Raw genomic sequence first — 27,580 nt, 5'->3', positions numbered from 1 at the left:
AGGTGCTTACAAACAAACCACCCCATGGCACTGTCTGCACTTACAGGATGTAGGTGATAATCCCCAGAGACCACATGTCCACCTCAGGGCCGTAGGCACATCCTCGTAGTATCTCTGGTGCTGCAGATGATAAAACACTTGTCAATAAGATGAAAGCTAAATGCAGAAATAACAGTCATAATGTCAATTTAAACTCCATGCACACTTGTGAGTGTCTTTTAGGGCGTGCTCCTTTAAGCCCTTAATTAGGCAAATGGTTCCCTTCACTGAGCATAAAGCAACAGAGGTCATGTCCAAGCAAAGCCAGAATAAAATGAAAAGCAGACTTTGGTTTCAAATTGCTTCTTAGTTTTAGATTTGTGGAAGGAGCCATGGAAAGCTACAGCAGCACTGGAGCTGCAATGTGACAAAGGAGGTGGTACTCTTACTTCAGTATTTTATTTATTCACTTGGTATTTTATTTGGGCTTTATTTTTGATATTCTCTTCTAATTGTAAGGAAAGATAAGACCAAGGTAGTTGCTCTTGCTGCAGCAGGGAGCAGGAAGAAAGGCAAGGGAGTCTAGGGGGACTCCAGCTGTGCAATGGTACAGAGGAGTTAACCTCTGCCCAAGCAGCTTAACAGACACACCTTGAGGAAAGCTGAGCTGTATCCCTCAGACTGCATCTCTTGCTGCTGTGTGTGACTAAAACTGTGCACAGTTGCACATTCATACTATGACTGCCTACTTCAAGTTCCCCCCAGCCCCTGCTCTCCCAGGGCTCCTCACACCCTTGAGATTTGCCTCTGACTTGGGCAAACCTCCCCAGGCAAAGCTCCCAAGGAGGCAGGATGAAAATGCCACATCTCCAGAGGAGGCAATGGGAGTGCTTGATACTGGGGAAGGCAAGACACTTCCCTCCCTCACCTCTTGGCCACAGACAAAAATACCAAACTAATTTGGAGAAAATAATTAAAAAGACACTGCTGAGCCACACTTTCACATATCAGTAGCCCTTCTTCTCAGCAACCGTGCTATCTGTATGAATATCCATCAGATGTATGGGATGGCAGCACAGCCCGAGGCTGCCGGCTCTACGATGCATGTGGGATGGCTGTCACATTTCTAGGGCACAACAGACTTGCTGCACCCATGTGCATCAATGCTGCAACACGTACTCATCTCTTCACCTTCCCGCATCACACTTGCACAGCTGTGAGCAGCAGGGCCAATAAGGGCTGGGGCTTCCTGAAATGTATGCCAGCTCCCTGCTCAGCCTGAAGCTTTGGTTGTCCGTCTGGACCTCCTGCTCCCAGCCTGCAGGAGGTCTCTGCTGGGGCAGCTAGCTCTCCTGACAAACGTGCTGCAACATCCCCAGGGAGCAAGGGTCCCCAGTGATTTTAATTGGAGTATACATAACTCCCTAATGGCCTTCAGGCAGCTCGCTCAGACTTCTTCAACTTACCTGAAGGATTTACCATGCAGGGAACACATCAAACATTTTTACAAAGTATTAATAGAGAAGGCAAATGACGTTCAGCACGAAGTTTGCTACATACCACTTGTAAAGCTGGCAGCTGGGCAAACATTTGCCAGTCTAAGAACAGACTTCCTCTGCCTCCTTATTCTTCTGCTAGGTAAACTGATCAACAGAGAGGGGCTAGTTTTAAGGAGGGACATTAGATCCCAACTGATTTTAACTCAGGTCAACCTGTAGCTAACAGGACAGCCTACAGGCAAAGAAGCTGATAGCCTTAGAGAAAGAGATGCAGAGAGACCAAGAAAAGAAATGTTAACCACTGTTCTCTCTGCCGTTTGTTAGAGCCATGTGGGGAGTAAATAGAAGTGGGAAGTAAATAGAACAGTTTTTCTGTTTAATGGCCAAGGTGCTTTTTCTTATGGAGGACACAGTATTTCTTAGGATGTCTTCTTGCTCAGGATACTGGCAGAAGACACTTCCCGCCCTTCTTTCGCTTTTCTCCTCCTGCCACCTCAGTATTGTAAAATGGCCACAAAGGAGACCAAAAATTAGTATATACTGATCTGCCTTGCTATCTGGACTGTGACTGCACACTTATATATCTTGTAATTATGTGGGGGGGTTATATTTCAGAAGTTTGCTTTTGGTAAACAGATTTGACTGATATGTTGTTGTCAGTTTAGAAGTTGGCTGTAACAGACTGATCATGAATAACTGCTCTGCATTGGCCTGTTTTTAGTTGTTACTGTAAGCAAACACCTATGCCCTTCTCATTAAGTTCACTGAAAGCACAATGTCTCAGCCAGTTCTTTGCAACCATCTTCTTGCTTTCAGTCCTCTGCAACACTTTGCATGTAGATTGGCAAGTCTTGATGCCAAAGTATCCAGACTCCACTATATGTTTTCATTGCTGTGTCCTTTCTGGGGAAGCTGCTGATAGCTGGGTGGGCAGGATATGGGAGTTGGCAGTCTATGACTATCAATTATTCATAGTTTAATTTGGCATTTCAACAGTATTCCTCTTGGTTTCCTACACTTCTGGAAAATAATCATAGAATCATAGAATGGTTTGGGTTGGAAGGGACCTCAAAGATCATCCAGTTCCAACCCCCTGCCATGGGCAGGGACACCGTCCACCAGACCAGGTTGCCCAAAGCCCCATCCAACCTGGCCTTGAACACTTCCAGGCATGGGGCATCCACAACCTCTCTGGGCAACCTGTGCCAGTGCCTCACCACCCTCACAGTAAAGAATTTCTTCCTAACACCTAATCTAAATCTCTCCTGTTTTAGTTTAAACCCATTACCCCTTGTCCTGTCACTACACTCCCTGATAAACAGTCCCTCTCCAGCTTTCCTGTAGGTCCCCTTCAGGTACTGGAAGGCCGCAATTAGATCTCCCCGGAGCCTTCTTTTCTCCAGGCTGAACAACCCCAACTCTCTCAGCCTGTCCTCGTAGGAGAGGTGCTTCAGCCCTTTGATCAGCTTTGTGGCCCTCCTCTGGACTCTCTCCAACAGCTCGATGTCTCTCCTGTACTGGGGCCCCCAGAGCTGGATGCAGTACTCCAGGTGGGGCCTCACAAGAGCAGAGTAGAGGGGCAGGATCACCTCCCTCGACCTGCTGGTCACGCCTATTTTGATGCAGCCCAGGACATGGTTGGCTGTCTGGGCTGCAAGCACACATTGCCGGCTCATGTTGAGCATCTCATCAATCAACACCCCCAAGTCCTTCTCCTCAGGGCTGCTTTCAATCCATTCTCTGCCCAGCCTCTAGTCGTGCTTGGGGTTGCACTGACCCACATGTAGGACCTTGCACTTGGCTTTGTTGAACTTCATCCACCATGGGAAGCCCAGCAGGCTTGCCCCGGAGTAAACAATATCACCAGCATCCGTGGCCATTAGCTGGTTTGCTGCCATGGAAGTGTCTTGCAATGAAGGGCAAGTAGACTACAGAGGCACCTGCAATCCTCTTTTGCCTGGGGTCTCCTTCTTTTGGATGTACTGGCACTGGAGGATCCATTTCTGACTCATTTTCTGGTTCCAGGAGTGCCAGCAAGTGCATGTGCCCAGGAGCTGGCTGTCCCTGTTCTGACAGCAAAGCTGTGCACAAGGGTGCTGCACCAGGAGCTCGACAGCATGCACGGGATGCCATGCTGAAATCTGCCTGGCAGTCTTGCAAGGCTCCGTCCAGCTGCTGGCTGCTCAGCCTTGCACAGCACGGTGCCGCTGCAGGAAACTGAGCCAGAACCCACCGGGGGCTTGCCCTGCTCCACAGACCACCCGTCTGCAGGCAGGGTGGAGGCTGGACAGAGCATCCTACGGGGCTCATGCTGTCCCCTCCAACCCGAGGACTTCAGCTGCTGCTGAAGGGAAGTCTGCTGTACACAGGGCACAGCCAGGCTGGGCACATCCCTACCTGCAGCAGGACAAGCTCCTGCCGCAGCCGTGCAAGGCAGAGCGGAACACTCTGGCCCCACGAGGGAATGGCTGCTGGGGCTTGGCAACATCTTTTAAATTGTTTTTTTCAAGATGAATTGTATGCTTGCTTTCTCCCTACTGTGGCAGGTTATGTGCTTGAACTCTGTTTTTAGATTTTGGGTTTTGGGGGGTCAGTTTTAGTAATACCCTCTTTGGATTACTGATATCTGACATATAACACAGCTATGGTACTGTTTGCCAGATGTTACACATATGGTAATTGTAGTGATCACTCTCTGCCTCACTTGTTTTCTCCCCAAAGAAATGGAGAAAAACCCCACATTCCTATTCATGGACTGTTACCAATACTATGTTCTTTCACTTGCTTATCAAGACCTCAGTCTCCCATATGACAGTAAGGAAATACATTTCTTCCTAAATGTGATTCTCTGGAAATTTGTTTTAATTTAAAGTACCAATGGTGTTTCTTTTGCATTTGAATTAGATGCCTTACATTATTAAATGCTGCAGGACTGAGAAGCATGAATTAGTTGTGATTTTGGAAAGAACAGAAACATGTAAGAACAGGATAACTGAGACTGTGCACATCTTCCATGATTAAACAAGGAGAAAGTGTCCTTAAAGGCTACCAACTGAAAAATATAAATCCAACATCATTAAGAATATAATTTCCTAATTTCTAAATTACTTCAGGAATTATAATTACTGTCCTTGTGTAATACAGTGCTAAGCTCATGAGTTAGATGTTTACTTTTAAGTTATCAATAAACTCATGCTTGTTGAAGTATTGTGAATCCACAGGCAAATTAGTAATTTTGGTAAGTAGCAGTTTATGCTGACTCTTAACTCTCACGGTAAAACTGAAGCAAACCTCTGATTTCATTATTTTATTTAGGAGGAACAAGTTTAAAGTGCCAAAGTGTTTTTGCTGCTGAAAGAGATGACTAGAGTTACACAAGTCGCTCGAGTTGACAAGATCTGCCGCAAAGTCTTTGATATTGCACTCATAATTCTGTTATACAGGTTCCACTCCAGCATGGAACAGCATGGTCTGAGTCAAGCCTGCATTTAAAACCATGTATTTGCTGAAATGTTTTGGGGATAGGGGATTAATTTATAACCCCACTGTATGGAATAATTTGATCTCCTCTATGTTAAAAAAAAATTACCTTAAGGAAATTTCACTGTAATTAATATTTAAATAATCATAATTATTATCTCTATGCATTTTTTATGTTTTCCATTATGACTTATATAGTCCAAATTTCTGCTGATGCCTCTCTAGTATTATTTTAGTAATTTCAGCATTTTTATGATGGTCAGACTTATCTCCATGCAAGTAATGAACTTGTACCCTAACATATGTTTTGATTATTAAGCTTCAGTGCTAGAGAATATGAATTTAGAAAAATTGAACCCACTCCCAGTTCTGAATTTTAGGTTTTTATTTCTGCCTTTTAGGGGCTTTTTGAATTTTGACTTTAGAAAGAAGCATTTCACCTTGGAAAGAAAAAAGTAACTTCTTTACCTTAAGTGCAGCATACTGTAGATAATAAAACAACATACCACAGTACCCTGGTGTTCCACAAACTGTCTTCATGGTCACCTGATCTTCCACAATCTTGGAAAGTCCAAAGTCAGCTGTTAAGATTGTTTAGGAATATTAATGTTCTTACTTCCTTGTAAAATATTTTTTTTAACATAAAATGAACATATATGCATTAAAAGAACAGTACTTTCATATCCAGAGATAAGGATCAATTTAAAGAATCTACCTAGACTGCAATCTGGAAGCAAAATTTGTCTGTACAAATAAATATTCCTGGCTCTGGCTTGACACAAACGTAACTTGTATTTTACCCTGAAGACTGCACAAAGCCAATGCAATGGGATGCCTGAAAACATACCAGCAGTGATCCAGAAATGCATTTTACGCATGTATTCAGCTTCCACTCTGTGAGTAATCCAATAAAATTAACAGAACAACTTTTGGGTTAAAAAAATGTGCATCAGTGATTTCTTGGGTAAGGTTCAGAGTACGCTGTCTGTGCAAGAAAAAATCCCAGCAGTATTTTGGTATTGGGCTTCCAGGGGCATGGAGGCTGTGCCAGGAGAAGTACCGATCATCCTTTTTGCAGTGCTCCCACCCTGAATTACTACTCAGACAGCAAGTCTTTGTGACATTACACCTCATAGTTGCATGACTCATTTTTAAGAGACATAAAAACTGATGTCTTCACCACTCTTTTAGTGTTCACTGAGAATAAATTGAGGTTCTTCCAATTTCAATTTAGGTGATGACAACCTGGCCTTAAAAATGCAAAATAAAAGTATTTTTGGTTTGTTTCAGTGAATATAAAAGTGAATGTTTGACTCAAGATCGAGATAAAAATAGATCATATTTTATTCTAGAAATACATAGTTAGGGTTCACTTGTCCCTAAATGTTTATCATTTATATATTATCATTTGTCTAAATAGAAATACACTTCTCTTTTATAAACACTGCCGCTCATTGTAAATCAGATCTCAATTTAAACAAGGCAATAATCTTAACCAGAAGATAAAGAATCACATTTTCCTAAATTTACGAAAATGCTTCAGAAGCCCTTACACCACTCTGGCCATCAAACCCAAGGCTACTGGGTGCTGCATTAAGCTGTCACGTTATAGGTGTTTAGAGACTTGCCAGGAAAGATAAGAACTAGGATGAAATGTAAATCATACTGAAATGCCAGACTTTCCTACAAATTTATATGAAATTGCTTGAGACTAGCTCGTGGAAATCTGAAACCCATGATGAACATTGGCCTGATGAACGTGGCAACACTCACTCCTCGCATGCTCATGTACTCCCATGCTCCCCAGTAATGGACCAAGAGGTGTTTATCTCCAAACTGGTTATATACTGCACAGAGTTCCTCTTTGCTCAAGCAAAAACTGAGCATACTCAGCATTTTTGGAGGTCATGACCTTTGCAAGCAGCCGCTATCCCCAACAGAACTGGCATAATACATCCCCGTTCAGGAGAGCCTGGTCTCACCTCATCCCTCCTCAACCCCCCCATGGTGCTTCAGATAGCTTCCCTAAGATCTTTGCGAAGATCATTTCTTCTTATCTCTCAAATCTGCCTTCAAAACAGGTCAGCCTTGCTTAGTTTGCTTTCTACCACTTATCTACATGTTTGTACTTTCAGGCCAATGAATCTTTTCTCCTAAAATACTAGTTTAACAAAAAAGGGGCACAAAAGTGGTGCACACAGCTATATGCCTATCTGATGATCCTTCTTGTTCCTCCTCAGCGCTCTATTGTTTGCCATGTTCTGCACAATTTTGGCTATAAAATCCTTAAGCAAGCATCTAGTTTTGTATTTGTTTTTAAAACACCATGCACAGCTGTGCTGCTGAAGAAGTAACGTGCTGTTCAGTTGAGTATAAGCATTAGCTTAAAATAAAGTGGTGGTGAGAAGTATATATTGTAAACATCAGTCAGCACATACTAGTGGTATAAAGGAATTAGGGAAGCATATATTTAATGCTGCTTACCGATTTTTAATGGTGCATCTGGTGCTGGCGTTGCATAGAGCAGATTTTCTGGCTTCAAGTCACGATGCACAATCCCATTTGCATGCAGGTACTAGAAAGAGAGAAAGTGAAAACATTTAAGTGAGAATAAGATGTTCTGGTCAAGCATGAGTTAACATCTTCCCAATAATCTATAGCAGCAGATTATTAATCTGCTACCTATGTGACACAGAGTCATTGAACTAATTTTCAGTAGCTTTTTTTCTGCAAACCTGCTCAGCACAGGATCCTTGGATGCATATTGTGATTTGAATAGGAAACAAGAAATTAGGAAACCAAAGATATCATCAGGCCCATTTGAGATGAAAAATATCGCAGAAAGTATCGTTAACTTTTTCAATACAGTGGTAGCTTCTAGGAAGTAATAGATGTTGAGATACCAAATTCTGGCTCAGAGCAAGGTAGCTTCTGCACATTAGAACATTCCAATTGATAAGAAAATGGTCATACAACTATTAAACTATTAAACAGACACCTTTGATTAGGAACGATGCAGTATATGTCCTGGGCCAACTATAAAATCTTTGATACTCCTGGAGCATATTTCTCAAGGGTTTTAAAACCACTCAGTTGCAGAGTCTCAAAAATCCATTTGTCTTACTAAAGCCCATGCAGTACGTGTGAATTCACTCACCACTGAATTGCTTTAAAGGTGCTGTTCCTGCCTTGCACTAATGGAAAGAAGAATTTCTGGAATATATCGCTGCCTCTTACATTGCAACAGACAGACACGGAAAAAATATATAATATACTGAGGACAAGAAAGGATAAACTAGTGATACAAACTGGTAAAACATTTAGCAGAAACCTCTGAAGCCTTGGGAAAAAAATGCTTAAGGGTAAAATCACATTACCTTATTTGCAAGTCTCCTGGTCTACATTTTAGTTGCAACTCTCTCAGTTATGTTTTCACTGTTAGAAAAACAGTGTGTGTGCAGTGTTATGCAGCAAATGACAAATTGTTGAATATTCATGTGGAAAGCACAGCTACAGTGTTCACTTCAGTTAGCACCTGAGATGAATTCTTGACTGTGTATCTTTCATTGGAATCTTAGTTTGTATAAGTTGCCGGCAATTAAATAACATTGAATAAGAATACATAGCTCTTTTTTTGGGTATTGTTTTACTGACACTGAGTGCTTTTTAAGTGTGTGTTTCTTATAGTGCAATAAAACCTTTTTGTTGACTTTCTCTAAAATCATAAAGCAGCAGTATTTTTCATGATGTGGTTTGTGGAGATCAGCCAAAGACTCTCATCTCCTTTACTTCACAGTGAAATCTAAGTGCTTGTCTCAGCTGTGTTTTCTACCATGAGGTAGCTAATTAGTTACCCAAGGTAAAAACAGACAACAATATATGGCAGCTGATGGCTTGCCGACACATCTCAATGGCTGCACACAATCATGTCTACCCTGGATAAAAATATATCTTTATCCACCATTGAAGACATAACTATAGCGAAGATGGTCCCACAACATAGCACTGATGTGTATGACATGCAGAGTTAATAGTGGCACACAGGGAGTACACCAAAAGCAATCAAGTTGGAGTGGGCAGAAAGAGATGTCTGAATTGATCTGTGTTTATGTGCTGAAAAACGGTTTAGCTGACTCTGTAGGAGTGAGAAGGATCAGATATTTCACAATCACTCGGTGGAAAACACACTTCCAATTCATTTGCACAAAAGAGCTTTGACAATATTTGTGCAGAGAAATGTTCCAGCCAAGTCTGCAGAAAGTTTTTTAGCAGGTCTTTTTTTACACACGCCCATAATCTTAAAAATATTTTATGGTGTGAGGGTGAAAACATCGAAATTTTCTTCTCTTCCCAGAATCACATTTTTGTGGGAGAGAAATTTGGGAAAAACTTTGGAAAAAGCTGTTTAACTTTTCCTCCTTTTTTAAAGTGAGCCTGGCTCACAGGGCTCCTTCTCAGACATACCAAAAACTGCAACCAATGACATCTGCTAACCATGCTTGCACCTTATGACTGACTGACTTTTTACAGACTTGTACTGAACTTGCAGTGTGAACTCTTTTTTTGTTATAAACTCATAAAACCCCATATAAGAAAATTTCCCCCCCCTCTACCCAGCCCGCCATTTGCACAAAACTTGCAGGACGGGAGTGCCCAACAAATGTGAATTCCCTCAATAACCTAGTCTAGGTCTTTCAAAGCCTGCCACTGCAATAGTCTGAGCTCTCTCTCTAGTGATCCCTCCTCACAACATCTGCAGCTCCTCCTACCTTCTCCACCACACCGCCCCTTGTCTCCCCAGCATCCTAGCCGAGAATTCCTGCCCACTCATAGTACATCCTCTGACCTCTCCCTGTGGTCCACATAGATCCCGTCATGGTAGTCACAACTCCAAACTTCAGTCCCTGCTGCTCTGTCTTCTCTCTCCCACAGCTTCTTTTGCTTTATTTCATATTTGGACATGAGATGATACCTGTAGTGCTCAGACCAGCCATGCATGCAGCTGGGACTGCCTCAAGCTGCTAGGTTTAACAGACCTACTGTTGGCATCTTGCATCTTCAAAACCTAGCCTCCTGTCAAATTTTGTTGAGGTTGGCCAATAGAGTAAATAGTTTTGTTGTGAACTAACAGAAAAAAGGACAAAATGGTCAAAAAACCTCCCCAGCATTTTCACTGATGCAGAAATCCCATTCTTCAACCACGAAAGTACCAGCTCACTTCATGGATCCCCAGCCCTCTAAAGGAAGAGGCTGCTGGCTGGACTTCTGTAAAAGGTACCTGCCTCCAAACAGCCTTGTTAGGTCTCCAGCATGTGCAGCGACCTCCTGTCCTCCAGCCTCAGCCACCTGTCATTCATTGAGCGCATCTCCTGCTCCACAACCCTCTATGAGCAGGACCTTTCAAGACTGGGTCCATTTTCAGCAATGCTCCCTTACTTGGTAAGTACTCTGGGACTTGTTTGAAGTCTTCATCAGTCCCAACAGCTCTGCTCCCCATCGGAATAATACTCCTGGTACTGAAGACTACCTGGTAATTACATTGCCTTGTATACATGTGAACAGTATTGAGAGTTAAACTATCTTGATTTAGAAACGTAATTAGTTAAATTATCATATTCCACTTTGTATAACACTTATGTCAATTTATATACGCTGTATTTTGATTGCTCTTCACTTTATTTCTCATATTTTTATTTTAATAAGCGGCATGTTACTTTGCAGGCAGTGCCTCTGCAACATAAGTTCAAAGATAATTGTTTCTCTCTCCCAATTTGGAATACAGCTTTGGGCATGGTGTACTCTCATAGTGAAACAGATAACCTGTGCTCTACTATTTATACATTATGTCTCTTAATGGCTAAACAATTTGGTTAAATGAGAAGATCAGGGACCAGGTATCAAGTCAGAGCAGCATACTGACTCAATTTATGGTCTAGGCATTGCTGAATTACATCAGCTTCCACAGATATAGCATATGGATGAGAATTGAAAGCATCTGATGTCCTGTTTTCACGTTTTTCTGATTTTCAGTAGACAATACCAACCACTAAAAGAAAATAAAGGCATGGCAGTCCTCTGATTGCAGCTTTGCTAATTTGTGTTAGTGAAATAAGGTGGATATAAAAAATTCGTATTTACATCAAAGTATTGTATTTCTATGGCAACATTACAGGGATATATTTAGCTTTAGTTATGTCCTATAAAATCTATGTACTAAAATGTAAGATTTACTTGTAGAGTAACAGTGCTTGGTCTGGCCTCATAAGATGTAGATGGAAGAGAGGCCTCCACAGGATCTCACAGCAAGACCCATGGAAGAAGACCTTATGGTCTCCATCCACAGCAGTTTTATTCGAGCAGCTGGCCAGTGGCACAGGGAAGACAAATTCTCATGTACCTTCTCCTATGATTTTTTTTTTTTTTAACACCATATCAAGGCAGGTGCTAAAAATAGGGACAGTATTGATTTTAAGGAACATATGGCTATTCCACTTAGTGAAAGACAATGAACAAGAAAAGGTAAAATGGAAACTAAAACCACTAGCGACCTTGGGCAGTCTGTATTAAATTAGTGAATATAAATGCAAAGGAAAGAAAATAAATAGTAAAATAATATATGATCACACTTCTTTTTCAATTGCTTTGGCCAATGAGATGTAAGTAGGCCAGACGTGTGCCTGGGCTGTGCTACAGGCACACAGCAGGGTACGGCGTTATTAGTGCAGAGCATTTCAGATAATCTCAGAGAAATGTATTCTAGCAAAATTGAGTATGATAGTCTTATTACTCTTTGATAAACATTGAGGACAGACTCAGCATGACACTAGGTGGGAATAATATATAGGCCCTTTTCCAAAAAACTTACTGGTTAAAATACAGGCAGCCTTCATATTGGCCTTTACTCCCATGGTACACAACAGCAACTCATGACTGAACGATTGCTATGACTCTAATTGTGATTACTGAAGAAAGATTTTTTTCTTTCTCCTTTATTTAAGCTTCTTTCTAATTGCTGTGTGAGGGTTTCTTCAGCTCTTTGTTTCATCCTTTAATAATTCAGGTTCCTATCTAACTTGAGAGATTTTACGACAAAAGGACAAATGAAGACTGCTTAAAACTCTCGCCTTTTTCCTTAATTTTATTTATGGTACCTATTACACAGAACTGTTGAAAAGTAGCAGGGCTGAAATGACCCTGGATCATCTATTCCTCTCTATGCTCCTAGGCAGCATCAATTACATCTACAACAGTTGTTCAATTTATGCTTAAAGACCTCTGATACTAGAAACTCAACAACCTCCCCAGGCAATTACAGGGCTGTGCTATCTCAGCTATTAGAGAGTACTTCCCTGTGACTTACCTGGATCTTGACGGGCAGATGAAGCCCATTACTTTGTTCCTTACATACTGTAAAGGCAGAAGACAGATTATTCGCTTTTTTGCAACAGCCTTTTGAGTACGTGTTACCATGTACACAATCATCCTCTCTAAGAGTAGAGGACTCCAGCTTGCTCAGTCTTTTCTTACAGAACGTCTTTTCTAGACTCGTGATCGTTCTTGTTGCTCTCCTCCAGACTGTATTAACTTGCATCGACATGTTGAAAATGCAAAAACGTATCCCAGCTGTGGCCTTACAAATTTTACAGGATGTATTCATAAATCTATTTGCCTTTTTTTGCAACATATCCCACTCCTGTTTGCCTTTTGATCCAATGCAACCTTCAGGCCTTTTCTGTTTTGTTCCCATGTTTTTACTGTTGACTATTCAGGCTCATGTACAATTTTATCCTTGATGGTACAGAAAGGATATTGAATTTTAGCAAAATTATTTTATTTCTAATCCTACTTTCCAACATACATGCAGTCTTTCCCAATTTTACGTTGTCCAAAATTTTCATTAAGTCCACCCTCTATTCCATCATCCAAGGTTGTCAAGAAAAACACTGAAAAAAGCAGACCAGAGAAATTTTTTTCTGAACCGCCACTCTTGACACCTTTAGATACACTGATAGACATTATCTCAGTACAGGCAACCAGTCCCTACTCATACAGCTTAAAATCACATCATCATGACCACATTTCCCTAATTTACTGTGAGACAGTCAGATGAGACAAGTACCAAAAGCTTTACTCATGTCAAGTATGTTTGATACCTCCTGTTCCTCCCATACTGACAATGACTCTAACTGTGCTTAAGAAAAAAATCAAACTGATTTGGCATGATTTGGTCATGATGAAAATTAACCTTGCAGGTGACCTCCCTGCTTTATGTTCTCCCAGGTGCCTCATATTCTTTTGTTTCAATATTTACTGCAGATTTTTTGGGAGGAGTGGAGTCAAGGCAGATAGTCTATAATTCCTCCCTTCTTTCACTTGAAGTGAGTACTACATACCTCTGCTTCTCGGCCCAGCCTCCATCAGAAGTAAGTGTTACCTGTTAAATCTGTTTCAGACTTAAAAAGCTTTCTCTTTAACAATTGCACTGTGGAGGCCACTGGGTGCTACCAATTAAAAAAGATCTACATTATTTGAATAATCTCTGATTTAGTCTTTTCTTATTCCAGGTGTACATTTCACTGTTCTGTCACTGCTGTTAATTGTGCTAGGCATCTAGTTATAGCCGAACTTTTGCTGAAAACTAGTGGGGAAAAAAGAAGACAAAACCACTGCTGCCTTCTCCTAGACATCTGTCAATAGGTCTCCTTCACCTGGGTTTCACACCTTATGAGGATAACTGATTTGCTACCCTTCTTATCTCATGCATCTCATTTTCTGCACTGGCCTTTGTGACTTTATCCTTCAAACTCCTGCTATTTCACACACAGCTCACACCTGCCTTCCTGGCAGTGCTGCTCTGTAGGGCAGCACACACCCCTTCTCAGGTTAGTGCTGAGCAGCCACTGTCATGGAAATGCTTTGGATCAAGGACCTAGTGCTCCTTTTTCTCTTCAGTCAAGATGATGGTTTTCTGTGTTCATTGGTTTAGTAGTGGGTAGAAACCTGTGGTCAGATGTGTCTAGGGCAGTGGTATCATCACACAAATTTCTGTCAAGAATGCCTGTAATATGACTGCCAGATTCATTAATACCAGATTCACTCATGTTTTCAAAAGGAAAATTTACCACTTTTATAAATACACAGAACATATTTAGGCCTTGCATATTTAATTTATTACAAAATCAAGTCTGCAGCGTCCTGAAGGGAGAACCAAAGCCATATGTACGAATTCAGTACTGGACATCTTCAGCTAAAAATGCAGTCACTACATCCTTAAAAAACTGAAAAAAGCATGGTTTTTTTCTTCTACTTCAGGAACGTCTAGACTAGTAATTAAGCTCTTTCTGTAGCCTTTCCTAAAGTGTGCCATTGCATAATGAAAGCTACTGCACAGTGATTTAGTTTGATTACAGCTATATAATGTTTGATACGGATGCAGTTAAGTGGTAAAGTTTCTGAAGCAGTTAAGAGAAAGTTTAAATAAACTTTTAACAATCTAACAGGACAAAGAAAAAACCATATATTCCTATTTTCTTTTCCTAGGAAGGTGAGTGAGCTCTCTGTTAATCACTTTATATACACAGAATGGTAAAGCCAGTCTCCATATAATTTGTGTCTAAAACAATCATTGAGTGCACATCTTACAGAGTACGGATAAATATGCATCATTCAAAATGCACACTTAGTCATACACTTCACATTGGTGTAGACTTTGGAAAATAAGACACATGTGGCTTGGGAGAATCAAGAGAAATCTAAAATTTCATAGTTAATGAGCACCTATGCCCTGTTATAATATTTTGCATGTATCAGCTGATTTATAATTCACACACCCAATAATTGCAAAAAATTACAGATTGATAAGACGATATGATATGTGACCTGGAGCTACTGTGGTCTTACCCTAGAGCAAACGATGCAGTTCCTCTGCACCTCAGGTTCCACATCTTTAAAACTGTTCTGACATGTAAGCTGTGTTTTAGATGTCTGAGTGACAAGTGGAAATGGGGAAAGGGGATGCATAACAACCTGTCATTGAAGCTGAGCTGTCTGCACTGAAGTCCATGTAAAATTCCACTACATCCACTGATTCAGGCTCTATTTAGAAGCATAGTAATATGGCTACTATAAGCAGCCCCTTTCAGTGCTTCCATTTATCTCTCAGACACACATAACTTGGAATGCAGAATACGACTTGAAATCCTGTATGCTTCACCTTTGGGAGTTGGATAGTTTGATTTCTGCTAATTATGGAAAAGTGCATTTGTCTGAGGTGGTTGCTTACAGTATGAACAATTTCTTTAGGGCTATTTTTTTTTCTTCAAAACAGAAAACAATAATTGAAATTATTCTGGAAATGCAGTGATTGTTTTGAGAAGTGTTGCTTCTCAGAAGTGTATCTGAGAATTCTTGCTTAAAGAGCTTTAAAAAAAGACAGTATCAGTGACAGTGTCAGAACCCTGCTCCACAGGAATCAACAAGGTTGCAGTAATGAAAGTATGAGTTATATACACAGCATAATTCTTTCCTCTGCCACTATTCCCTTACTGCAGTCACATTAGCTTTGGGACCAAATGAACAGAAGCCCATTTGATCATTGCAGAAAACAAAACCAACAGTGATTTATTTTCTGGATGTATTTCAGCAAGTTTGGGATTTCTGTATCTGGATAACAATGAAAAGAATTCTTAGAAAGGCACCAAATAATGAAAGCTTCCCCAAATACTTTGCAGAAATCCTATTCTTTGCACTCATCTTTCTTCTACTGGTTGCTTTGGGAAATTAGAGTATGCTATTAGGTCTGCTACTTGATATACTGACTTACAAACATTTTCATAAAACTTCAATTAGTTTACTTAAACTCATCTAACAGAATATTACTTTAGTGGAACAAAGAATATTTGCCTTTGTACTTTGTTTAAGTATGCATTAACACAGCTCATTTGATTTATGATGTCAAATAATAGATCAGCATAGATGCATGTGTTTATTTTCTTTGCTGGTCTGCTATATTCAAAGTTATGAGGTAGCTCAGAAGGGATGCTCTAAACTAAACAATTAGGTTATATGAAGTTTTAACTGTAAGCACAATTATTTTCTTTTACCTTTGGAAACAGTTTTATTTTTTTAATGTTGCTGCTTTTAGAAGAGTGAAGCAGCCTTAAGGATGATGGCACTATACCGGGTGTGATCACAGCAAATCATGTACAGTCATTTCTGTACAGTCTGACATATGTAGGAGATGATAATGCATACACATCTTCCCACACAAATCCCAAACGAGCGGGCTTTGTGCAGAGAGCTGTTTTCAGTGGCATGAAATTCGCCTCTCAAACTGTAAGTAGGCCACTGCACCAGAGTAGGTAGAAGAGCTTTGCTATAGTGGCTTCTTCTTAAATCCATCCAGAAGAGCCACCCACTTGCAGACTATCTGAATTCAGTGAAGAATTAACATACATTAACAATGTTCCTCATATAGCCACTCTGCTTAAACTTTCTTCTTCTGCATGTCTGCAGTGCAGAAGGCAGAGATGCTGTTTCTCTTCTTGCAATTGCCCAGACCCCTGGCGCAGGGGAAACTTCCCCCTCCAGTGTCCACACAGACCAGGCTGCCTGCTCGCTATCTGGTTGCATAACAAAAAGGTGAACGATATACGTTCTTTAGGGAAAACTCAGTCATTTGTGATGATATTCAAAAGAACCATGACATCTGATGCCGGGTAACACCACGAAATGGCAGTGGGCAGAACTTAACATGTGTGACTAGACGTGTCAAAGCTGCCGAGGTGCAATGCACCAGTTTTTCCTTCCACAAGGGCAAGTTGCCCAAAAAAACCCCAAACCCACAAAAAAACCCAGGAGAGCTAAAAAAAACCTAACCCATCAACAACTCCCTCTTCAAAACAAAAGCCAAAAACTAGCAGTCATGCTCTTGGTACTGGTGCTCATTTTCTCTGTAGTTTTGCACAACTCACTGAACCTCTCTGCTTGACTTACTTCACTTAGAGTAGCTCTTACAACCTTCCAAAGTGAGTTGAAGTTTTATTGTTTGTACAATGGTCTGAAGACAAAAAGCATTATGTGCACATTATACTGCTATCACTTTGTTATACTCACTCCCTTTCTTCAGCATTTTTACGTTATTAACCACACTCACTTTATAAACAAGTAGGAAAAAATCCATAATAAGCAAGTTTTTAATTAACTTCAAAATATGAAAAATATTTAAAAAGTATTAGAGATGCAATCATTTTAAGACCAAGCTAAAAGAAAACTCAGAAGCTTCTTAAATCTAGTATATGTGCCCTTGTAAACTAATGCCACTACAGCAAATTTAAAGGGAAGCAGGAGGAATTGTGCAAAATCAGGTGTCTTCCTTTAAGCCAATGGCATAAATCTGCAGAAGGTATTTTATCAATCTGCCATCCATGTATAGAATATAAATTTCAGCAACATCACTGTAATTCTAGCAAACCTAAAAAAGAAGTAGATTCCACATTCCAAGCAGGTTACTGAAGAGCAAGACATGTTTTTGCAAGCCAGTACTGTCTTTGGTTTTGCCATTAGGGAATTAAAAAGATAAAAGCTGCTGTCAATGATACCTGTTGCTAGCTCAGGCCCCAGTAAAATTCCAGTATCAGACAGCATATAGCTGATGGAAAACTATTCCTGGCATTGTTACATTTTACTGACCACAGAGATTTGCTAACTGTAGTATACTTGTAATAGGGCCATAATATAATGCCCTAATTAGCCAAGGGTGCACATCTGTTCATTCTACACCAACTGATTGTAGTTTTCTTGTGGTAAAAATATGTCTTAATTTTTTGTATTCTAATCAAACCACTACATTTTATGGCTTTTTATTAATTTCTCTCACTTTTAAAGAGGGATTTTTCATTATATAATGTTAACTCTTAGGGGGGTAGGTTAGAGTCTGTATTACTTGCTTATGAAGAATAAGGTGATTTTGTTCCACCTGTACAGTACAGACACACTAGTAAATTAACCCATGCTAAGGAGTGCTCCTGGGTGCTAAAACTTCAAGTTTCTAGAACAGTCCTGGGTAAATGAGCACTGACCAAAACTAGTCCCTTTTAGTCAAGCCAAAGATTATTCCCAACAGGCAATTTGAAACTGGCCTCTTTGTTTTGAAGGCTGACACAATTTAACCATATGGACATTGGCTGTTGCAAGCTGGGTGGTATCGCTGAGAAAGAGTGACCCCAGCTAATTAACTAGCATCCACGGAGACCTCATAATTAAAGTGGTGGGGTGCTCGTAAGACCAGACTGCTAGAATTTTGCATCAAGGATACACGTGACCACAGCAGTGTGTGGAAAGCCTCACATGCCTGTGTTGGTAGAGTCAGACTTACAGTTGTTTCAAAGGTGAGATTTCAGGGTAGTAAACCAGTGTAAAGGAGGATGACATTTCTCTTGTCCATCTGTGAAACTCTCTTCCCAAACTATGCACATCAAAAAGTATCATTTTAACACATAGTGGTATCTAACGAATACTTGTACTTCTCTATTTAAATTCCCATTTATGCATTAATAACACTGCTTTCCTTGAATAGTGAAGCTTGGCCTACATGTAATAGCATCACTTGCCAAGTCTAATTATGAGCTTACATTTAAGAAAGGAATACCTGATCATATATGAAAAAGTAAGGATTTCTTTTTTTTACTTTTGTTACAGACTTTTTACAAAACATAGTTCTAAACAGTACAGCCCTCAAGGTCTAAATGCACAGAAGTGTTTACATTTATTCATCTGCTAGAGGTGAGCTCTAACCCCATGTGATACATGGGTCCACCTCAGTCTTCCAGGTACCATTAAACTGTAGTGGTGGTGTAGCAAACTCAGAGTGATCCCACCAGCCTCACAGCACCTTGACACATGCACTCTCCTATTCTGAAGCAAGGAAGGAAAACACATAATTTCTGGCAGTTCTACCATACCTCAGGAACCTCCTCACTCAAGGCAGACCTTGCAGGCTAGATCTACCATCTATCCTGCCCTTCCATGCTTTTGCAAAACAAAATTTACACTCAAAACCAGAAAAGAAGTCTACTATAGCTTTCCCATGGTCACTAAGTGCCCCATTCATCTTAAAAAAAAAAAAATCCTGGACATTTATTTAGGATCCCCAAAGCAGCTACAATTCATAAGATTCACTTCCGTTCTAGGTTTCCAAGCCTTAATTTGTCTCCTGGTGATGACTTTAAGAACAAACATTGTTGTACATGACAAGGTACCAGCAGTATTTGTGAAGAAATCATGTATTTTAAAAAATTGAAACCATAAAAATAAGCTACACCTGCAAGAACATAACTGGAAGGAGTAAGAGATTCTCATCTACTAGAAAGAGGAGGAGGTTAGGATGATTAGGCTGTGGATCTATCTATTATGTAGATGACTCCTTCCTTTGAAAAGCTATCTCAGATTGCATTCTAATATAATTATGAGTTTTCTGGAAAGGAATATTACATGGTTTGTGTAGGCTCCTGAATGCAAAAGAACAATTCACATTCTGCTGGGAAATACAACAGCATTATCAAGGCACCCAACGTTTGTTATTTGAACACCTGAAATTCTGAAATACCACGTGCCACCTGGAGAAATGCTGAACTGTAAAGCTGGATTTGCCATCAGCTCCTCTGTTTTCAGAAAGATCAGCAACAGATCAAAATGGGATGTTTAATTTCTGTCTAACAAAGAAATCTTCCTGTGGGTTTGGTGCTCTGGTCCAGAAATTTAAGCACCACTGCCTATTTTTAAAATTCACCATATTGTTGATGTCTAATGTACAGAAGGCTACAACTATTATCCTTGATGAGATCCACTAATACTCTAAGACACTGAAAGAGACTTCATCTAGAACTTTATTTTTGTCAGTGACAAATTTTCAGAATCCTATTTCCACATCTATTTTTCTTAGTTTCTACATAGATCTATCTTAACTTAATTTCAAATTTTGCTATTATAATGAAGATCTCAAAAATAAGTTACAAAAATTAAATTTCTGTTTCTCAGTTATTGTGCCAGACTCTTTCCAGGGTTCAGAAAAACCATGTAAAAATATTTGACCAGAACAAAACTGTTGGGCTAGATAACATGTTCTTCCAATACTCACAGCTATGGAACCGAGAAGAAAACCTTGTTATTTTGACTTTACTTTGTGGACAGGCTGCATTCCCAATGCAAATAATCCAGCCTTTTCCAATCTGCAGCCCTCAGGGCTATTTTATGTATGAGAATGACAAGAATTTACGACAAACTGGTATAATATGAGCACTTTCCACAGTGAGTAGTGGTAAAATACAGCTATGAGTGTGCTGCCATCTCTGGCTTCTGCCTCAGTTTCTGCAGTCAGAAAAGCTGCTCACAGCAGAGGAGCCTGGGGTGCTAAACCAGCTCAGGCGTATGTCTTATGGACTACTGGTAAACAGTAATTTTAGGACTTACAGCTAGAAAAATCAACAGCCACATATGACAAAATGCAATGAATCCTATGAAAAAAGTGGAAATATTTCTGTTATCTTCAAAGAAATGAAAGTGTATGTGCTAGTTTTGGTTTTTGTAGCACACTACTATCATAATTCAATTATCTCTCTGGTGTTCATCAGCCTACAGTTAATGCTGCAACTCTTAAGGAGAGCTGAGGCCTTCTGTTTTAAAACTGTGGAATTAAATGCAATAAACATCACTTAGCCGCATGTTATCACTGTGCTCTGAGGGATGAAAATAGGGTGGAAATACATTTTTCTTTTTGTATTTTAATTTAGAACTGTGCTTTTTATACCATGTACAAGAGACTTAAAGATTAGGGGCAGGGTTAAATTTATTGCCATACAGAAAAATAGTCACATGATAATTAGGAATCTGTCTGATCCACAGCCTGATCTGTATTTATTAGTCTGGCAATCATTATGAGATATAAATTTATTTATTGTTCCAAATTGAGGGGGTGGTGTTATCAAAATGTTGTCTATAAAAATTGTTTTACTCAAAATCTCAGTAAATAAAAGGATGTAATGATGAACAAGAATGTCAACCAGGATGAAAAACTTCTTATCTCACATCTCTGAACCAAAAATTAAATCAGTCTTAACAGGAACAAGCTATTTTGGCTTCATTTGAGTAAACAGTTAAATTCCTATTGATCAGAGTGAGAAAATGATCTGACTGAAGAACTACGAAGAGTCCGATCAAAAATTATGTCCCCTCTTAACACTCAGCTTTTACCACCTCACTCTTTACAATGCCATCTTTTATGGTTGTTTCTAATCACAGAGGCTTCTGGTTTGCTACGACCTGGATTATGAATGTGAATATGATGAAGAAACATACAATTGAAAATTAAATGCTTTTCACTGGTTTGTGTGGTCTAAATAAGCAAAAGGAGCCCATACCTACTTTAGCCTTTGCAGGTTATGGTTGAAAAGATTTGCTAGACTAAAAAGTGCTAATGGAAGATAAATCAATGTTAATTTTAATATATTTCAGAACATAGGGTGCCATTTGTACCTCAGATGAGCCTTTGATCATCAAATCACAACTGCACTGGGCACAACAGCAGATGTGAATGCAAACACCGATGCTGAAGGAAAAAACAATGCTCGACTATTTATAGAGCAAAAAAGTCCTTGTCTTCAGAGGTTTTGATCACCAAAACTTCATGCAACAATCACAGATGTGAATATGTCTGCAGTTCAGTAAGGTATCTGATATTACTTCAGATCCGTTTTAGCTGATGGTTGCACCGAAGAAAATGGACATTAGTAGGACAAATGTAAAATGGGCAGGAAATTTAATCCAAGGGCAAAGCACGTAAAGTACATCCAGGAGGCAGAGGAAAGTATTAGGTGTGGGGAATCCTTTTCTGGAGAACCAGAGACCAACAGGGGAGTGGAGAGGCTGCTGTGTGATGAGACGATGCCAAACTTGCCTTTTTCAGCAATGCAAAGGAAAGGCTTGAAGGAGGATTTGACTGCTGCTTATAGCTACATCACGATAAACACCAGTCAGGGTGGAAGGAAGGGGTTTAAGCTAAGAGCTTCTTGGCACAAAAACCAACCAAAAACTAACTATGAATATCTTTAGGCTGGAAATGAGAAAAAGGCTCTTGACTGTGAAAGCCACAAGTAGTCAGGGCAACCTTCCAAGAAGTGTGGGGAGGTCAAAGTGAGAACTGCTTCTAATAGGATGCTCAGTACACTTATAAAGAAAACCACATGATATGGCTCCTGTAAGGGCAGCGACAGCAGCAGGGAGCTAAGGGGATACATGTTGTCTGGGTTTGTGGCCCTGCAGAAAGAAACACCTTCATCTTCCTTCAGGAGAATTTGTGTGAATTGTCAAGCCCAGCCAGATCATCTTTCCCAAAGCGATCACCAGGGAAAACCGCCCAACTTTCCCATTCAGTGTCAGGGGTGTCAGTGCTGGGCAGGTACCTCTGCTCCCTGCCAGCATTGCAGTGATGCTGACAGCCAGGTGTCCAGACCCCTTCTTAGGGGACTCAGGAGGCAGTGACCACCTGATGGCTTTTAGTTGCAGTTTCTAGTGGCTTTCTTGGGTTGTACTGCTTAGGAAACACTTTTGGGCAATCTCACCCCATGCATCAAATCCTATTTCTCAGGTAAGAGCAGGCAGCAAGAACTTGTGCAGTGGGACTGAAGGAGGACACTTAGGTGGGAAGTAGGAGAGCCAAAACAGAAATGATGACCTAGGAGGGCTTTGTTCCACCAATGAACTGGAAACGACTGCATCCTTATCTAAGCACTGATCTCGGTTCAGTGCTTGCCAGGGTGAGCATCCTGCTGAGAGAGGGCCTCTGCTCAGCCAAGGCAGCAGTGCACAAAATGCTGCAAGCAAGTAAGGGGAAATGACTTTCCTGCCTGCTCAGTGCTGCACTGGAAGAATTTCAGATGAGGGATGTCTTTTGTCAGGCAAGCACAGCTCGGGCTGCAAGGCTGTTAACATGCCAAAGGGGAATGATTTAAGGGGTTGCTAGCTCCAGTTCAAGGGGGGATGTGGAGCAGAGAGACCTTGGAGCTGTGAGGAAATGATAAAAAGGAAAGTTACTGCTGAAAATTACTTCTTTCAATCTGGAGGCTCAGAGGAAACTGGCAAACATATGTTTTGCTCAGACTTTTGGCAAACACCAAAGATAGCACTGCAGACTATGAGGCTGAGCTGTATGGTCTCATCTATGACAAGGTCTCTAGTTTATGTACATTCTTTTGCTTACATTTTTAAATTCAGGTAATCAACATTCTTCAATTTCGTCCTTATAATTCTGCTAACAGATTACCTATAATCTGTCTTTCCTAGTATGGCTGTTGTGGGGTTTTTTTTCTTCTCTCTCTAGGGCTAAATAGTCAAGCCATTTGTATTTTCTTGGTCATTTAGGGGCCTGTTTCTCTTCTGTACTACCACACTGACTCTGTTAAGCCTGTCTGCCTCCTCCTGCTCAGGTCTCTCATACCCCCTTGCACTGCTTCTATTACTCACATACTCTCACCGAGGTCTGTGTCAAGCACCACCTCAAAACTACCTTTGTGCGTCTTTCAGCACACTGACAGCACATCCTGTAATACACATAGCTCTGCCATTTTCCTCACACAGCAAAGATAAATGGTTTCATGTGACTGCTAGAGATGAACAGCATTCAGCATTGGCAGGTCCACAGAGGTCTGTAAAACACCAACTTCTCTCAAGGGTAGTAATCATTCCTGTTACTGGACATCTCTATAATGTTGCCGAGCACACAGATGGGGAGTCATGGAAATGCAAGAGGAGGAGAGAGATTTAGGTGTATCTATACATCACAGGATGTACTACTAGTACATCCCAGATGCACAAGATTAACTCCTAGTCTTGCCATTTTTGCAACAGACAAATGCAGTCCTTGGATGCAGCAGGGGAGGTATTCCCATGGACAGAGATGCTGCTGCACAAGGCTGTTACACCAGATGCCACAGCAGGCTGATGACTGAGCTACCATATGCTGTAACACCAAAGTTATATATTAAGACTTTTCTGGACTGAAGAACAAACAAGGATTTTTTGATAACATGAAAATTCTCATTTTGTCAGGGACAAAAATTAAGTGGGATGCAATATTTTAAATTTATAATGGGATGTGTGTAAAGATAAGGTCTAGCTGAGCGATCAGGAGAATTGGTTCCGTTTTGAATTATTTTATCTTGAACATGGGTGCCTGCAATGGTACTGGTAATGGAGTTCTCCCACAATAGTTGAAATCAGATCCAGATCAGATCAGGTTCAGATCTCCCAGTAAGAAATCTATTAACCCTGAAGCCCTTTTCCTTATGAACAGAGATTAAACATAACGGCTTATTTACCTTAACAAAAATTTTAGGCTTGGAGGGGAAACAACTGCTGTTTCTCAAGACAGCAGGTAAGCATCTAGAATGTGGGAAATGGAAGAAGGAATGAAACCCCACAGCTGTGCCCTAATCACTGGGATGAGAATAGGTTTCCAAAAGGGATTCAGGAGCAAAAAGCTGACTGATCTTATGATCGTGGCTCATCATTCTGTGAGAACATAGACCTATGATAGCAACACCAGAAAAGAAAATTGTCTAAACTAGAACCATGGAGAATATGGAAACAAAAGGTTGAATTTCAGACTGGAGCATCCTCCCCAGGCTTCAAAAGGGAGCACCCCTGTGAAGTAAGGGATGCTTTTTTCCAAGCTGTGAAGTCAACAAGAACAAACATAATGGCTGTGTTGGCTCCACTGACTTCAGTCCAGCATCAATGGCCCAAGTGGATGGGGGATCCAATCATAGTAAAATCTCTACTCTTATGTAACATACATCTACATTTCAGTATGGGCATGTATTTTTTTTTCAACTGCTAAATCAGTGAACAGAAAGTTTGGAGCTTCAGCTGGTAGTTACATGCAGTCAGCATTCAGCTTCTGTGAGCTTGCAGAGATGAGAGTAACTGTGTTTAGACAAATATGATTAAACAAAGACAGAACAGTTTCAGATAAACCAATGCTGTTTCCAAACAAGGAAATAGACACTATCAGGCACACCGTCAAATGCAAGATTTAGCAGGAAGCTCAAAAATATAACACAGATGAAAATGCCAACATTTCCCACCATTAAAATGACATTTACTGCAGTTACTTCTTGGAGGAACTTAATTATCTTAAGTGCCACTGTGTTTAAGCTATCTTAACCCAGGTTTTGGAAGCTTTTATCATAGAATTGTCACAGTAAGCATATAAACAATGGGCAAAAGCTGATTATTTTCCACACAAAAAAATACTACAGAGTCTACTGAGAGCAACCAATGTTAAGTTACAGACTGTCACGTTACATGGATGATTGTATGCATATAAATATATACCAGCACACAGTACACAAACTGAGTTAAACCAGATGCATTTTTCTTAGAAGAAACCACATGCATTTAACCAGTTACACAGTGCAAAATTAAGAACATGCAGCACACTGACATTGCTTCCATGTGGATCTGTGCCTTTGTAGCTGGCACTGCACATCGGTCCCTACTACAGCTGAGGGACAACATCCTCCATCAGTGTTTTAAGGCCCCTGTTTGATAAGCTGACCATCTTGGAAGGGGACACTAGCTGGCTGACTACCACATGGCTTGTCTAGGGACTAGCAAAGGGAGAGGTCATGCAACAATGGATACTGCAGCTGCCAGGAAAGTATTATGTTTTAGCTGCTCTCTGCTGGCATGCCTCTTTTAAAACACTCTGAAAAGGAGATGTATAAAGGTTTCAGTTGAGGCTTTATTTGCTTTCAATGAATGGTGAGAGGGCATATAGTTTTGTATTTCTTTATTCAGAGCATCTTCCTTCCCTTTGCACAATGCTTCATGGAATGAAGAGGGATTGATTCTGGAGGTGTGATTACCCACTGTGAACTAAGTACGCCACAGTGAGTTAATAAAATCTCTAGGAAAAAAGTGTAGTTTTAGGAAATGCTTGCTAAAATTAAAGTATTCTAAAATTCAGGACAGGGTCTGAAATCTGTAGTCTAAAGGGCTTCAATCTTTGAGACAGCTGTGCTTGTTTCGGCCAAAGCCTATCAGTATATGACACTTGAGGCTATACATATTACATCTGAATATACTTCTCTGTGTACTGCACATTAAAATATACAAATCTGTAACATCGCAATCCTTTCCTGAAGACAAGCTACTTCTTTTCAGAAGAAATGCCAAAAGTAAAATACTAAAAGAACAAATACTAAAAAGAGGCTTTAATTCTAGCAGCCAAGAACTATTTTTTTTTAAAATGGCTGCAGGCCATTTGTATTTATTTTTTCCAACCATGTCTGAAGGCACCATTTCTTTGCTTTAACAACACGGTCTTCTCAAGGCAGATCTTGGGTAAAAAATTGCTGTTGCAGTAGTGGTTGAAGGCAGAAATCCATAAAAAGAATTCAAACTAACATTGACTCTTACTGTGCTGCTTTCTATTGCATGACCTTTTAAAATATTCTCTCTTCTGACCTTCACTACATGGCGAGGAGACAGAAGGTCACACAGCCTGTGGTCAACAAATGCCTTTAATTCTACCAGTCAAGGCCAAAACAAGAGTTATATCCACTAACAACATGAAGGGCATTATCAGTCTTGCAGGTTTTTTCTTTTATTTTAAATCTGGGAAGATGAAAGTTTGAAGGTTTCTCTTCTGTTCTATCAACCAAGAGGTCACAATTGAGGCCCCAAGCAATCCTCACTGCCCCAAGCATGGCAGTGTGCATAGTTGCCACTCCTAGCACTTGTACCTTTTTTTTGGAGGTGGCAAATCCACCCCAGACAGATGCAGACGCAGGCAGCAGGCTGCTGCAGAACAGCTGCTTGGTGACACCTCATTTTTGCAACAAGGGGCCTGGCATGCATGTCCTTCTTGTGGAGGGGTGTGCTTTTCAGCCTCAGAAAGTGCTCTGGTAACCCAGCATGGCCTCACTTTTTTTACCCAAATTTGATGCTGAGTTTATTCTAGTTGTCCAGATCACATCTCACAGCACACCCATTTTCTGATACAATCTTTTCCTCTCCATGTTGAAATAGGGTAAGGAAGCTTAAACAAATGCAATACAAACAATGTTCTAAAAAATATTATTTCTGACATTGTATTTCAGTAGGCTGCATTTATTTAACATGCAGAATGCTTTGGCCTGAGCAGACTCATTTGAAAGACATTTGAAAGAGCTACATGCATAATTCACTAAGTTAATTAAAATGTAAGTTCTGTACAAAGTCAGTGTTGATGCCTAAGGAACAGAACAAGCCCACTAGCATTATCAGCAAAATCTGCAGCTAAATTCACCTAGCTATTAAAATAAACACAGTACCTCTTAGAAGGAACACTGGGGTATTGTTTGTTAGTGATGTTCCCCTGATTAGAAAAAAGAAAATTAACAGGGGAAATGCAACAAAAGACCTATGAGAGATCACAAGGAAGAGTGGCCAAGCCAAGTTCAAACTACCTTTCCATGTGGTTAAAGTACATTCATTCACAAATGTACTGGAACAGTTATCTTTAAGTACCATGACTACATTACATGTAAGACAAACTCTGCCCATAAAGTGATTATCAGAGCTGT

At 40.3% G+C, this 27,580-nt stretch overlaps 1 protein-coding gene across 1 annotated transcript in view; it reads right to left on the bottom strand.

Annotated features, from left to right (window-relative positions):
• Positions 1–27,580, bottom strand: part of CAMK4 (calcium/calmodulin dependent protein kinase IV) — a 173,940-nt gene that overhangs the window by 15,231 nt on the left and 131,129 nt on the right. Inside the window, exons 6-8 of the mRNA XM_054809935.1 lie at positions 7,443–7,533; positions 5,465–5,539; positions 45–120 (exon numbers count right to left, since the gene is read on the bottom strand). Of these exons, the coding sequence (XP_054665910.1) occupies positions 45–120; positions 5,465–5,539; positions 7,443–7,533 (242 nt within the window). The remainder of the gene's footprint in view (positions 1–44; positions 121–5,464; positions 5,540–7,442; positions 7,534–27,580) is intronic.

Source organism: Grus americana, chromosome Z, assembly GCF_028858705.1.
Source record: "Grus americana isolate bGruAme1 chromosome Z, bGruAme1.mat, whole genome shotgun sequence".
Classification (NCBI taxonomy): domain Eukaryota; kingdom Metazoa; phylum Chordata; class Aves; order Gruiformes; family Gruidae; genus Grus; species Grus americana.
The sequence above is the reverse complement of the archived record's forward strand: the minus strand, read 5'-3'. Positions and strand labels throughout refer to the sequence as shown.